This window comes from Rhineura floridana, chromosome 4 (assembly GCF_030035675.1).
Source record: "Rhineura floridana isolate rRhiFlo1 chromosome 4, rRhiFlo1.hap2, whole genome shotgun sequence".
NCBI lineage: Eukaryota > Metazoa > Chordata > Lepidosauria > Squamata > Rhineuridae > Rhineura > Rhineura floridana.
The window spans coordinates 5,851,401-5,866,959 of record NC_084483.1 but is presented as its reverse complement, the minus strand read 5'-3'; the positions used below and the strand labels follow the sequence as shown (position 1 = coordinate 5,866,959).

General features: G+C 41.9%; 1 protein-coding gene across 8 annotated transcripts in view; it reads right to left on the bottom strand.

Moving 5' to 3' along the window:
* Positions 1 to 763: 763 nt before the first annotated feature.
* TFAP2B (transcription factor AP-2 beta) overlaps positions 764 to 15,559 on the bottom strand; it is a 74,006-nt gene continuing 59,210 nt past the window's right edge. For 3 of the 8 annotated variants that reach the window (XM_061622299.1, XM_061622303.1, XM_061622305.1), the window contains one exon: positions 962 to 10,455. In XM_061622299.1, coding sequence (XP_061478283.1) covers positions 10,155 to 10,455 — 301 coding nt within the window. In that variant the 3' untranslated portion in view covers positions 962 to 10,154. The other 5 variants (XM_061622300.1, XM_061622306.1, XM_061622301.1 and 2 more) reach the window with 4 other exon arrangements.

Here is a 15,559-nt window from a genome sequence, read left to right as displayed (position 1 = left end):
GGTCTTAGACCCCTTACTTTTTTCGGAGCAAGGTCCCTATGTCTTCAGCGTCCTATGAGACAATCAGCATGAAAGGGGAATGTGTTAGCCACTGAGAAGAGTCTTCTAACAGGCTTCCTTGTATTTTCCTGCTAACTGGAGCCAATCAGAATGAGAGGCAAGTCAGCCATTGAGAATTCTCGGCAGCTAACACTCTCCCCTTTCATGCTTATTGGCTCCTAGGGATATATGTTGCTGTGAAAGGTTTAAAAAGGATCTCATTCTTAACCCAGCAGCAAAAAAAAAAGTAGGGAGCATGGCTGTGACTACCACGAAGGGACCCTGCACTTCTGAATTTGCCACTACACTACTGGCCTTAGGGCTGCAATTCCTAACAGTTCCTTCTTCCCAGAGTCGGAGGGTGTGCGTGTGGGTTTAAAAGCTCGCCTTCCCAGTCTGGTCCGTCTCTGCTGCCCTTCCTGAAAGGATCAAGAGGCCAGTCCTCTTCAATAAAATGCTTGCAAGTGCCAACGCTTGGGGCGACAGCGAGCTTGAATTCCCCTTATTAGCCTAAGGCGGCCGCGCTGGGGGTGAGACGCTCTAGCCAAGGCCGAGCTCGGAGCCAGGACAAACGTTGCCGCTTGGATTCTGCAAGCAAAGCGCGCCCGAACCGCCTACCAGCCTACGCTACGCTTGGCAGGCAAATGAAGCAAAAGATCTGGTTAGCAGGACGTGTGGTTTATTGGGAGGGAGGGAGGCGGAAGAGGGCTGTAAACCACTTCGGAGAGTCAGTCAGACACAATCAAACGGCCAGCACTTCGGAGAAGTAACGTTTATTTCTTTTCACTGTAGAACCAGGTCCTGAATTTCCCAAAGCCCAGAATGGGAAAGAAAAGACTTGTCTTGGCTGCAGACGTAAATCCGTCTTCAGAAGTGAAGCAGCACAAAAAAATTTTTTTTTAAAAAGAGAAAAAATCTGAAGAGGAAAATACAACAAAACACAACAATCTTTTTAAAATTCTTATTATTATTTATGTAAATCAGGTCATCACTGGACAAGAAACCAATTTCTACCCATTACCATAACAGCTTGTCTATAAAGAACAGGGGGGGGAATCAGATTGGGTACTATCTAGAGTCAAGCGTTTGTCATTTTTTTTGTCTTTTTGGTTTTTTTGTCTTGCTTTAAATTCCCACCCATTCACAGAGGTATAGTCACAGATAAATAACCCCAAAACTACTTGCTCGCCATATTTACACAATCCCGTTAAATTAAGCATAAATAAATATATACAAACTCATCACTGAATGCCTCTCATGTTTGTCCCGTCCCCCCCTTCTTTTCTGGAAGAGTCACTAAAATTGATGTTTTCTCATCATTATGGAAAGACTATTCAAGAAGAGTAGGTGTTGGCTTTGCTTTGATTTAAATAAAGGACTCCGTTTTGGCATAGAAAGGAGATACTATTGATTTTACACTCCTATTTTCTGTATATCTATTTGCCTTGTTATTTTAGCTTCTTAAAACTCATTACTGAAAAGTGCACTCCATTGAATGCAACAGGATTTACTTTCACATAATGCGCTTAATTGATTGGCGGTAGACACATTGGCATACAAAGGGTTATACTATGGAGGCTGTCTTCAGCCATCCACAGTCCTCTCCCCAAGTCACAGTGATTGTTCATTTTAAACATTTTTTTAAACACTAACATGATATAATTTTGGTATTCTGCACTGGTATCAGTAAAGATCAACCAAACATCTAACCAGTAAATAATATTTTAGAAACAGGGCCCAGAGCATTCATTAATGCAATTAAAACATTAATTTATTAATTGCAGATACTGAAATATTAAAAGGAGTAGATTAATCTTAATCAGAGCTGTACCTCAGAAAAGGGCATTCAGTGCTGATGGCCTCGTTGTTGTTTTTTTTAAAAAAAAAACTATGTACATGTATTGATTCAATAATAAGGTTTCAAGACACTCACTCCAAAAAAGAATACAAATTAATTTCATTATGACTCAGAAGAGAAAAATAGTCTCTGATTAGAGACATAGAGGTGTCTTGAGACAGCTATATTGTTGGTGGATTGAGGGGGTGGTGTGGCTTGGCCAAATAGTCATGTAACCATCCTAAAGCAATCAGCTAAAAGTCCAGCCCCATACCTTTAGTCAGATGTTAAGTTGCAATCCTATACACTGCAGCCTTAATCTGATAATGAGGCAAAAAGGAATGAGTGTGGAACTGATATTTGCGTGGCTGCTCTTGTTGCTGTTCCTAAAGGGGGAAATGGCTGAGTTGAGGGTATATACACTTCACCCACTATATTGAGTTTTTTGTTTCTCCAATAATTATTTTTAAGGCCTCTCCTACTAGAGCAGCCTTTCCCCTCCAGATGTTTTGGACTTCAGCTTCCACCAGCCCAGGCTGTGCTAACCCAGCATTGTCGTCCAAAACATCAGGAGGGCACCAGGTTGGGGAAGACTGTACTAGAGGAATGTTAATGAAAGCTGCCGCAAAGCTGCATGAATAACAGGAGAAAGGAGTTGAAAAGGTTCAACCCATTTCTCAGCCTGGACTCAATGTGGCTGGCCTTCAGTCAAGTCATTACTTCTCGGACTTCTTTCCCTATCTAAGAAAGGGCCCTACCTTATGAGGAGGGACAGCTGGGGGGGGGATTTTGAGTGAGAAAATGTCCTGAGAGGAAAGGGTTAAATGGTCCCTTTTTTTGTTGTTGTTCTCTCCCTCCCCCGTAAGATAACTGCTTTGTCTTTTCTTGGTGGTGGTAGGAAATTACGTGTGTCTGTGTGTAATATGTCATTTGATTAGTAAAATCAGGATTATTGCACTCTTGTCTACCAACAAACACACCATGGTCCTAAACACATAACCTTGAAAGAAAGCTTCATTGAAACTAAGTCACTGTGATTCCCTTTCAAACAAAAGGTGCTTTAAGGTCAGATGTAAAAGCAGAACCTCGCTCCTCATTGCTTAACAGGGCGCACATTATTTTAACTTTTTACAAAGTAGAATTAACCCATTTGCTTCCAATCTGATAATGGGGCAAAACCCACTCGTAGTCACCAGTGTTGCTCCTCTAGTATGGGTTGAATGTCTGTCCTTTTAACAGCTGTGTAACTAGCAAAACCACGTATAATAGCACAGCTTTCCCCAGCAATGACAGGAAAAGGATCCCTTGTTGAGTTGCAACAACAAATAATCTTGTGGCACTTTAAGGACTAGCACGTTTATTATGGCATGAGCTTTCATGCACTAGATTTCACTGCATCAGATGTATGAAATATAAGGAATGTAAAAAAGGATGTGGAAAATGCCTGGTAATTTAGGCTGCAGTCTTATGAATGTTCACCTGGAATTAAGTCCCACTGACCTCAACGTGGCTAACTTCTGAGTAGCCCTGTATAACGTTGCAGCCAAGCCTGGCTCTGGCTCTCCAATGAGGGGCATACTTCTTTAAAATCTTAAATGTACACTTTAAAATGTGATGCAAACAGGCCCTAAATAAAAATGAAATTTTAAGAGGGATTACCGGGTCAGCTCTCCCTGCACTTCCTTTAAATCCCCATTAATGAGCATGGAGCATTAACGAGCATGGAGCAGGCAAAGCACTATCTCCACATCAGCTTCACTTGCTGGCTTTCCATCATACAGCAGGCAAAGGAGCTCTGCCATTAAAAAGTTGGAAACAAGTTTAGCAAGCTGCTGTCATCCAAAAAAAGTGTGTATGTTTATATGTGTGTGTATCTCTCATAGCTTTTAAATCCACTACTTTTAAGTAGGAATCGCTATTCAGGACTAGGGTTAATAGCTTTTGAACCAGCCCTTGCAGCTATGCAAGTAGCAACTTACAATGCAACAATTAATGACTGATACATTTCATTGTCACACTATTCTACTCATTCCTGCATACAAAGTGGCTGTTAAATGTACACAAGCAGGCCAGACTGTTTTGGGTTTTTCCCCGTCCTCAGTTGGAATCCTTGTCTAGGACTTCAAATTTTGATGGACCTTGACTGTTTATGGTGATAGCGTTAGGTTCTCTACTCTAAAACAAAAATATTCAGATTCTTATGCTCCACCGCCTCTAGATGCCATAGCTGCAGTCTGTGGGGATGCCCAAATGGTATAGCACATCTCTTGAAGCAATACCCAAGGAATGGCAATGCCATGCAACACCTTTTAGGTGGCCCGAAGGATACCAGGAGAACTGCAAAGGCAGTGCTTAGGTATCACTTGGTTGGCAGAGATTGGAGGTGCTGAAATCACTTCATGAGGCATACTGTATTTTTTAAAAAGATGTACCAAACATTTTTGCTTATCCATGAATAAATCTCATTTAGACAATGGAATTTATTCATGAATGAGTTTAAGATGGCAGCTATTATTCCTAAAAATATGTGGTTGATCATCATTTTAAAATGCGGCACCAGGAACAGGCAAGGTCCTTCAGCTGGGGGCATAATAACGTTACCCTTTAAATCCCTGGTACCATGTGAACTTTCCACATAGGCACAAGGTACCTCTGAAACTGGATGGAAGTGGTTTCTTTGAAAAGAATCAACATACATCCATTTTAGTAGCAGAGGAGTCAGATTATCAGTAACAGAGACCCTGAGTATATAACTGGGAAATAAAGGATAAAGCTACTGGACAACTAATACAAGTCATAAAGTGTAGGGGAGGGTTGTGTAGCTATGTGATAGTGCACATAGTTTGCATACAAAAAGTCCCAGGTTCAATCCCAGCCATCTCCAGGTAGGATTGGGAAAGAATCCTGTCTGAAACCCTGGAGATACCAGTCAGTATAGATCAGCTTCACCCAACCTGGGGTCCTCCAAACATTGTTGGACTACAATTTCCATCAACCTCAGCCAGGATGGCTAATGATCAGGGGTGACTGAATTATAGTTCAACAACATCCAGAGGGCACTAAGTTGTGGAAAACTGATGTAGACAATACTGACTTCAATGGACCAATGGTCTGACTTGGTATAAGGCAACTTCCTATGTCCTATGGAGAGACATCACCAAGCCTTTGGGGTCCACAGGCACATTTGGAATTTTAAGAGAGTGCTGTGGGCCCCACCCTCTCTGTCTGCTTATCTTCTTTCCTCCCCGGCTCAGTTTCTCTCCCCGCAGACAGAGAGTGTGTGCATATGTGTGTGTACACATTTTCGCTTTTCCAATGGGCCTGAATAAAAGCTGGATCCAGTAGAATTAAAGCAAAACCTTTTGAATTTGCATGATTTTACACAGGGACCCCCCAAAACACCATCAAGTGAAAGATTACAATGGTAGACCACACAGAAAAAAACACATGGATTTGGTGGTTGCCAGGAGTAAAAAAAATGGATCCAAGGCACAGATCCTGACAGATATCTTTCATTTTGTTTTACACAGGATGCCAACAAAACCACCAACACATCCCAGAACATATCTGTGGATACAGAGGTGACCTATGATTTGATGGTCATTTTAAGGGGTTCCTTGTCTCTCCCAACTCCTTTTGGTACCCACTTTCTCCCCGATTACTCTGCTTTTCTTCCCCAGTCCCCCAAATTGCTCCTCTTTTCTTCCTAGCCTCTTGGTTGCTCTGCTATCTCTTACATGTTTATATGAGCCTCAGAATGTACACAGAGCATCATTCTTCTAAATTCCTCCTTCAGTCCTACAGACTTTTCAAGGGAGGGGAAGGCAGTCACCATTGCCACCTCACAACAAAGACGGCAGTGAGAGGAGAAGGGGCCTCAGAAGCTTTGTGGATGCCATGGAATGTCCTTAAGGGCATTTTTGTGCCCACAGGCACCACACTGGCAACCTCAACTGGCTTTCAGTCAGTTTTTGCATATTGCTGCATGGCCTTAGGATTCTAATCTCAACTTTAGTGGCCTGCCAAGGAAGAATTTGTAAAAGCAGATTGACAAATGAAAGGAGGCAGGATCACCTTAAGATTTGTTTTTGTTTCACAACACCACAATGATGTGTTTTAATCAAATTAGCCAGTCAAGATGGCCAGGGCTGATGTGAGTTGAATCCAACATATGGAGGACACCACATTGGCAACCCCCAAACCTACATTTTAAAGTCCGTTTAACCCAAATTGATTGCCCTTTAAAAAAAAAAAACTAGCAAATAATGAGTTTTGAAGACAGCCAAAGCTTCTGTCCAATATCTGTTATAGTGTTCCTTTGTGTTGTTGCCCATAAAGTTAGCAAATTTAAGTTTGAAAGGTGGGCATGTCTGCAGTGTAATAAACTAGAAAGATTTGGTCCCCCAGATATTCTTATTGTTGTATTTACAATTAGGACCAGGTATCTCCTGACTATTTTTGTAGATCTTCCCCTCTTTTTGTGCCATGATGTTTTCCTCAGTTGAGTGATGTTAGCTATCCTGGACCTAAACATTTTTATTTTAGTCTCTGGAATATTTCTTCAGAGGGCCTTTCTAATGTTAAGGCTAGCCAGTTTGGGTTCTTTATTGAGCAAGGCATACTCAGATTAATGGGTTGAAAAGTAGTAAATTATTCTTGTGATACATATAGATGATTCTGGTACATTTATAAACTACTCCAAGATAACATCTTGATTCAGAGCTAACAAATATGGGTTGGGGAAAGGATTAATTACTATTGCAGATATCTTCAAGCCCCTCAAAAGCAGCCCTTAGGGTAACATTGAAAATAAAGGTGCATTTACTTATTTTGGATGTTAGATTAAACAAACTACACAAACAGGATGTGAGATTTCAGAAATATAGGAGGCAAAAATTATGGGGTGTGGTATAGCCAAAGTTAAGCACATTTAAATCCCATTGATTTCAACAGGAGTGAATTTAAACTTATGCTTGATTCTCCAGTTTTCTAAAATTAGTGGCTTGGAGACTAGCACCATATCTTGGCAACAGAATTTAGATGCATACAGATATGCATTTAGGATCAGAGTGTAAAGCTTCATCCTCAGCTGAACTGAAATACTTGTGTTTAGACCAAAGTAAAGAGAACTCTTGGAAGTTTCACTGATTTTGTTAAAACTTGCTGCCTAAATAATACACTCAGAATTGTAGACTTAATTTGATCACATCCAGTATACTCCAGATTAATCACCTTCTGAATATGCCTCATTAAAAATGACAACACACAGCTTACTTCACAGTACAGGTAGAAATATCCAATCTGAAAGCACTGGCTTAATTTCAAGTACATTGTGGTTTAGATAGGTTGGAAATAAGGGATTTTAGGGACCAGTTCTAAAATACACAATACATAATTTAGCGCCTAAATTGTGTACTGTACTGTACTGTTTGGAACACAGTAATGACAGGCTATGGATTAAGAATGTACTTCTTCATGTATGAAGCACTTGCAGATGTGTATTTCACCGCATGTATATGCCTTTAGGAAACTCCAGTTGGCTACATCTTCGCTGTATGTTGAATATTTATACACATGGTGAAACAGAACTGTGTAGTCACTTCAGCTGTGACACTGACAACTTCTTATACTGTCAGAGTTTGCACTGTGCAGAAGAAATCTTACAATTTTTTTTCAATTCAAAACTGCAAGGACTCAAATTGCTTTTGAAAACTGAATCTGAATAGAAAACTTTACCCCAGTGAAAGAGATAGACCCTAGCCATCAGTATTCTCTTAGTGAAATTAAGTTCCTCCAAAATTAATGGAATTTACAACCACTTAATGTGCTTAGGATCAAGGTGGCAGGCATAAGACATCTTTATCCTATTCTCATTTTCTAGAATGCATTCAGTATGTTACGCCAAAATGATGTATAGACATAAGCTGTTGTGACAAAAGGGAAATGATTTTTCAAAATGCATGAAACTCTATAGCCATTGTCAAGTCAACAACCTATTTCCAAGCTGATAACATGCAAGGTGAAATTCATCTTCTTGCACCAAAGCATTGTTTTAGTAGGTATCCAAACAAGGAAATAAAAAAGCATTTTAAAACCACATTGATAAAATATACTGGAATGCACTTAAATTTCTGCAAATGATTGGAAGGTGGTTGATTCCCCCATCCCAAGGCATGCTGTTTGTTTTCTAAATCAAGAACTGCAAAATTCCTTTAATAATCTGGGGAAAACAGATTTCCTTAAAATGAGCTATTAGAAATGCACAACAATCCTCTTTACCTTCAGGCCCATCCTTCTCCTCTAAACAGGGAACACACTTAGCAAGCCTGCTTTATTCTGTGTATCAAATACTATTGGCCCTCCCCAAAACATTTCTCTATATTGGAGAAATTAGCATTTGCCTCTCAATATGACATCACCCATTCAGTTACCTTGGCCTTGCTTAATCTATTTCCTTTGAGCTTCTTTAAAGAAGTACATCTGCAGAATTCCAAAACAACTGGCTTTGATTTGAAAGGAAAAGTGTCAGAATTGTGGATTTTCATCTCTGTACCTGATGAAATGTGTAGGGAGTCTAGTCCTCTTTGAAGAAGCTCATAAGCCAAGCGGGCAAAGCTTTGGGAAACAGAAGAAAATAAAAAGGGTACATACTCCTCAGAAGAAAATCACATACTCATCAAGACATTCCTGTTACTAACATTTCTTTTTTAAAAACTGAGTGCAGTCTGAGACATATTAAAGACAGAGAACTGAATTCTTGAGAATCAGGCAATATCCATTCAGAATAAGAATTAGCAGACTGGCACCTCAGTCTTAAGCACATTGTCCCCAGTCTTAGAAGAGCCAGTCATCTGCACTTGAAAGCACACAAGAAGCTCCTGTTCAATTCAGTGGCACACATCCATGTGCATATTTCTCGGGGCACACTGATCTATCCCCTCCAATGAGACAGGTGTTTTCATTGCAATGCACAGGAAACTCTTGCAAGTGGGAGAGATCCGTGTGTACATCCAAAATCCTGCAGCTATAAGGAACTGTCAGGTTGCAACAGCTGGCCTGGAAATAGGTCATACTGATTTCAAACACAGAGCCAGTTCTGATGTGGCATATGAGTTCCATGAAAAAAAGAATGCACAAGAGTTATATCTGAATGCAAAACGCATGTTGTCGGTTTTTAAAAGATCTATCCACAAGCAGGAGAATTTAGTAGCCATCCTCTCTTCTGTTCAGAGCTTTTGCATTCCTGTATAACACTTTTTCACATGTATGTTCTCCATGAAAGACAGATGTTATGCTGGATGTCAATGGCTGAATCTAAGGTAGTTCACAGCCTTATTACCAGTATGTCACTGGATCTTACATGGAAACTTTACACATCCTTCACAGCCAGTGAAACTTGCAAGTGGCAGTAAACTTGGAAATATAAGCAACTAGCCTGTAGTGAAATAGGGACACTCAATAATTGCCTTGTTAGCTAACATTTAGTCTTATATGTAGTCTTAGGTTTGAACTCTTTTACAGCATGAACCTGTTAGCTATACATTCAGAGTGCCTTAGGTTTTACCATAATGGTTTCTAGTCTAGATAGACCCATAGAGCAGAGTAGGTTTATTTTCTCTCATTCTGCCCTGCCCTCCCCGCCCACATCCACTGTGAAGAAATCTATAAGCCAGAGACTACTGGTAAGGCTTAGGCCTAGTTAATCTGATGACACAGAGCGGCAATGGCAAGATGCCACACAAATTAGGGGGCTGCAGTTGGTCTGAGCAGGAAATTTTGCTCTGAATGGGACAGTCCAATATAAAACAAATCTATCCCTTTGAAGGTTTTTGCTTTTTCTACTTTAAATAGACATTTTTAAAAAAACAACAATACAGAAGCAGCCTATGTATCTCGGCCAACGTATCAACATTATCAAAATCATTATTCCAATAAGTTATTCATTGCTTTTACCTATTATTGTCATTTTTCATTCCCCCGCTCCCAAATCATAACAAAAGGATTGCAGGAGGACAGAAGTGAAAATTCCTTGAAGTTATCTTCAAAAGTTCTTTGTAAAAGCCACTGAGCCACCGTTCCTGTTTCCATTGTGCGCCTCTGACCTTATTTCCTTTTATAAAAAAAATTATTTGTGGGTGTGACCTAACTAGTATAATTCTTCCAAAGCCCAATCCAATATTTTAAAGCTAAAATTAAGATGTTTTTTTAAAGATTTCTCTCTCTGCTTTTCCTTTTATTTATTTTTCCCCTAATTTCATTAGCTTCCTTTTTTTTTTTTTCATTTTCTGTGCTTCTCTTCCTTGTCTCCAGTTTTACTACCTGGTCCTTCCCCAGAAGTGTGCCTGTTAGCAGAGTTGTTGTTCAAGAACATCTTGTCCATGCCTTTGAGAGCTTCAGTCAGGTAGTTCTGGAGAGCAGTCAGGGCCGCACATATGGCTGGGGACCCAAAGCCATGGGTGATGAGGCTGAAGTGAGTCAAACAGCTCTGAATCCCTGGTTCCAAAATGGGGCTGGGCCTGCTATTGCCAATGGGTGTCCTGTCCTGGGCCAAGAGATCTGTAAATTCTTTGCAAAGTTGCCTGTACAGGAGGAAGACAAAAAGCAGATGACAAGAGCCAAGGTTGGTTAGGATTGGACAATTTCATTATTAACACTTCATACGACATAGTTCCCATGATCTAACAATTATAAAAATAACTTTCAGCATGCAAGGGGAATTTGTTTTTGAAAATCACATTCCTTTTCTTCTCTTCCTCCAAGCAGCTCAGGGTTTGGAGAGTCCTATTTTATTCTTATAACAATCCAGGTTAAGAGACTGTGGCAAGGAGCTTGTTAGGTACTTAAAAGAAAACACAGGGCATAGGTCCATGATGGAAATTTGCATATGCTAATTTATATGAATAGAAACTATGGTATATGTGTGTGTACATAAGTACATAGGAAAAGCCCTGCTAGATCAGGCCAGTGGCCCATCTAGCCAACCAGTGGTCAACCAGATGCCTATATGAAATTCGCAAACAGGACTCGCCCCACTTGTCATTCCCAGCAACTGGTATTCAGAGATATATGCATAATATGTATACGTATACCACAGAGGCTGACTTCCAGAGAGGAAATGCATTATGTTATGGTTGATTTATAGAACACCTTTTGGTCTGCAGGCCCCAAAGCAGTGAGCAGCTTATTAAGTCAAAGGAAAGTGCAATATAAGTACAATAAACTCTGACTGTTAGGTCTTACTCTGAGCGATGGGATGCCAATGGATCTGGTCCCAGTGCACTGTATGTGGTGGATTGGTCCCCACCCCCCACCTGCAGTATGTTGTCAAGAACCGATATTTACATACATACTAAAACTAAAAAGGGGGTCTCTGGGCAAATTTAGATGCCAGGAGACTCACTGCCATTGTATCCAGGTGCCCTATAAGTAGATAAAAAGAGAAAGGGAAGGGGCAGGTGACTAATATGTGGTTGGCCATCCAGTAAGCTTCATGGCAGAGCATAAATTGGATTATATTCATTTAAACATGCATAAGCTGCCTTTCGGAGCAATACTCTTCCAAGGGGGCTTACTTATTAAAAAAAATCCAACCTCAACAACAAACAAGTCAAATAGTTAAACACAGTTTTACTGTGGGATTTGAACCAGGCCCTCACTATTCCCACATTGTCCACTATGCCATGACAGACTTCAGTGGGGGTTGTTTGTTCTAGTGGAAAAGGGTTGCTGAATTTCTACCTGCAGCAGTTATATTCTGTCTGATATACATCTGGATTTGTATAGCCATATCAAAATGTATTTTTTCGCATTTTATGTGATCACACCTCAGATCATTACGTATGTTATTGCCAGTTTTGCATTTGAGCTTGTAAATGTTAGGCATTTTCTAGCAAGTGCTAGATTTATACCATTTAATCCTGAGCTCTGTATCAACTCCAACGCATCCACACAGCCTCTGGTTGCATGAGGTTCCACAGTTAGAGGGCACCAAAGGTCCCAGAGGAAAAGACAGGGAAGGGATGGTGGAAACAGATGAAATAAAATCAATTCTGTCAAATAGTTTTCTCAATCAGCCTGTGCAATCTGAACTCTAGCGTGCCACTAGCAGAATGGCAGTACTCTGCAGAAAAAGATACCTGAAGATAGCACAACCACGAAAGATCAAACCATATACTGAAACTCATATGTTCCTTATACATTTTTTTAAAAAACTCACAACACCCCTCCCCCCAAGCTTATTGAGAAAACAAGCCATGCACTTGTACAAGAAAAATATGAAAAGGATAAAGGAGTGTGTGTGTATTGTATTGCCAGGAATGGTTATGGTACAAAGCTGCAGTAGATTTAACACGTTCTCTTGAAACAGTTTTCCAAAGGAGAAGCAAGTTTTTCAGGGTAATTGATCGAAATCATGACATACCCTTAGGGAGGCAGGTCACTATTGTTTTCATTTTTACAGATCAGGAACACAGACTTGCCTAAGGTTACCCAAGACACCCATGACTGAGCACCAACTGGAATCTAGTAGCTATATGGTAGTCTTATCTACACAAGTGATTATCATATTCTGCAACAGTGAACCTCCCTAATTCAAGAAAAATAATCCTAAACTGTGAAGTGGATTTCGATCAATACTGAACAAGTCTGACTGCCATTTCCCCTAGACAGGGGAGTCACATAGACAACAGAGAATAGTGCTGTTGTAGTGAAAATGTGCCAAGGACACTGATATTGCAGGAATGGAGGGAGGACGGATGGAACGGGGGCAGAACATCATTGTAGCAATGTAACTGTTGCCATGATTGTGACGGAGGTAAAGGTATATAACTGTCTGTAACTAACCACAATTTTGAGGAAGAGAGTTGAGTCCTGTACTCTACTCTGGCTAAGCGCTTAGCTAAATAAACAACCTTAAAACAGGCTTTGGCTTCATTATTAAATCTCCTCAAAAAGAACTCAGTCATAAATTCCACGACAACTGCAAGAGTGGTATCTCTCCTTCAAATTTCAGGCCATTTGGCCCAACAGGGGGCCAATCTACAACATAGTGGGGAGAAGTCCAGTGAAATTCAAACTCAATGAAAAATCTATAGGGGTTGCCACATAGACATTGCAGACCAACGAGCTCATAGACAGGTACAGGCAGGGATTCTGTTGCCTGGTTAAGTCTCTCTCAGTCAAAACACCAAACACACACATGCACACACCCCTGAACTGAGAGGGGCCAGGGAGGCGGCCCAAGCAGCTGCCCACACATCTGTGGAGGAGACCTAAATCAACCTTAGGGAACAGGCAGCAGAGCACCAGTCCACAACGCTTCCTTGCCATGACATCACATGCCTCACCCATCAGCTCAGCTGGAGTTACCATGCCAACAGAAGAGTCTTAGCAAACCCAACCATTTTAACTGCTGCTACCAACTCTCTCTTTTTAAGAAACAGCTAGCACAAGGGATAAGGACAATTTTTAAATTTGCCAGGAGTGATGCCAGTCCTAGAACCATTTCATAATAAGCTGGGGCCCTGCGAGGATCCCACTGCCTTCCATGAATTCTGGCAGGGTGGGGAGAAGGATTTTATCCTAGCTTTCTTTCTGACAAATTAACATTCTAGAAAGGATCGGGATGGGGGAAGCATCCCATCACACGAGCCTCCACCTGCAGAGATAGGCTCATCAGCACATTTGTAGTTTGTGAGAATGGGGCCCAAGTCTCAGGCTTATCCACAGGTTGCACTTTGAGTAGCTCCTCTCTCACACTGGTGCTAGTGAGGTATGATGAAAAGCACTTATTTTTATGGATGTTTATAATTACACATAAGAACCCTGTATTGCCTTGCTTAACATGAAATACCATCTAGGGATAGGCAGAGTTTAAAAAAAAGCAAAAGCCAGGATTGTGACAGACATGCCTCTAGGTGTAGCATTCTGGGCATACAGTCAAGGAAGCATATGAGGGTGGGAGGTTACAGAAGCCTAACCCTGGGGATCCATTCTATCTCAGCAGACCTTTATGCGGTTCTGCTCACGGGCAGGCCCTTTAGGATTATTTGCTGTAATGCCAGGAGAAAGGAAAAGGCAAATGGCAATCGCATACACGTGGAGCGCTCGCTCTCTGAAAGGTTTTTAGCACTGCACGACTTATGTCCAAAGTACAAAGAGCTTTCGATACCCTCAAGCAGACCTGGCGCTAGCAGGCAACCAGGTCGGGCATTGGCCAATGCCCCCTGTGGCCCAGAAGGGCTCCTCCTTAGGCTGGGATGGTGGAACTCCTGCTCTGTGATCTGCACCAGCATAAGGTCATGGGGCAAATCACACCCAGTGACCCAATGCTGCTGCAGTTGTGGAGTGGAATCGCCACCCTCCCAGGTAACTTCCCCCTGATGGAGATGGCATGGGCTTAAATAGGCCTGCCCACCCCACTTACCTCCCACATCACCGCATCAACACGCTATTTGCGCATACCTGCCACCCACAATGGTGGTGGGGGAGTCCCTAAGGGATTGATGCCCCTGCCACCATCTTGGGTGACGGCTGGCGTGAGAAGTGCACTGCTGCAGCACCACAGGAAGTAGGTGGGGCAGGCGGGCCTATTTAAGCCTGCACTGCCTGTGTCAGGAGGGGATGTTGGGGAGCATGATGACCTGGGCCCAGGACAGTCTGGTGCCCAAGGGCCCAGTCATGCCTGGTGGTGCCAGCCCTACCTTCAGGTATATTTAAACATGCACAGATACATTTTTCACACTACCTATTCTGGCTCATGCATACCTGAGAACTGCACTCATAGGTTGCCATTCATCTCCCATTGAAGTCAGAAGCCTCAGAGATGGAGACGGATGTCAAGTCCCGAACAGTCATGCAGCGTATACTCTGGGCAGCCCCGCAGCTTCAGTGTTACCAAGTTGTACGGCTTGTGCAGGACAAGAGACCCTTCTACTCCCAGGCTTTCCCCCTGCAATGCCTATGAAAGGGGCTCAGAGGGAGCTACCCTTTATCTGCTGCTCTGCTTTCCGTGCAGCTCTAGGATCCCAGTGAAGTCTCTATCCTGTGGTGTGGGTGGCTCTTAAAGGATGGATCTCATGGAGCTGTAGGCCTATATTGGGAAGAGGGTGTTGGGGAGTATGATGCTGCAGGCCTGGGACAGGCTGGTTTCCAAGGGCCAGCCCTGAATGAGACAGTCCACATATACTGAGTTATTTGGACTCAGTTTTAGCTGCAGTGTGTTGATAGGTGACACTGTTGCATTTGTACAGATAAATAAAATACTGGTGTGACTCATAGCTCAATTTAGGCAACTTCACAGCTCAGGACACAGTTCAAGTCCAATGTCACAAACATTCAGTGCTATCACATTGAAGTCCAATGCTATTCAGAATGAGAGCAAAACCCACACCAGGATGAAACAAGAAAGCCTAGTCTAGCGTATGATAAAACATAGGTTTCAAAACCATGGGAATATTTTATTCATCTTTGAGTTATTGGCAAGATGATGGTAAAGCAGTTGAACATGACTGATTCTAAATGTTCAAAACAGTAAACTCTGGCTTCTAGGGTGTAATTGGGAGCAGCCCTATAAAGATATGGTAGAAGGGGTGGGGGTGGGGAAAACTGTGTGAAGCCCTCATTCAGTCAGACCCGCTGCATTTGCCACGGCAATATGTGCTCTGGATGTTGACATCATTTTGC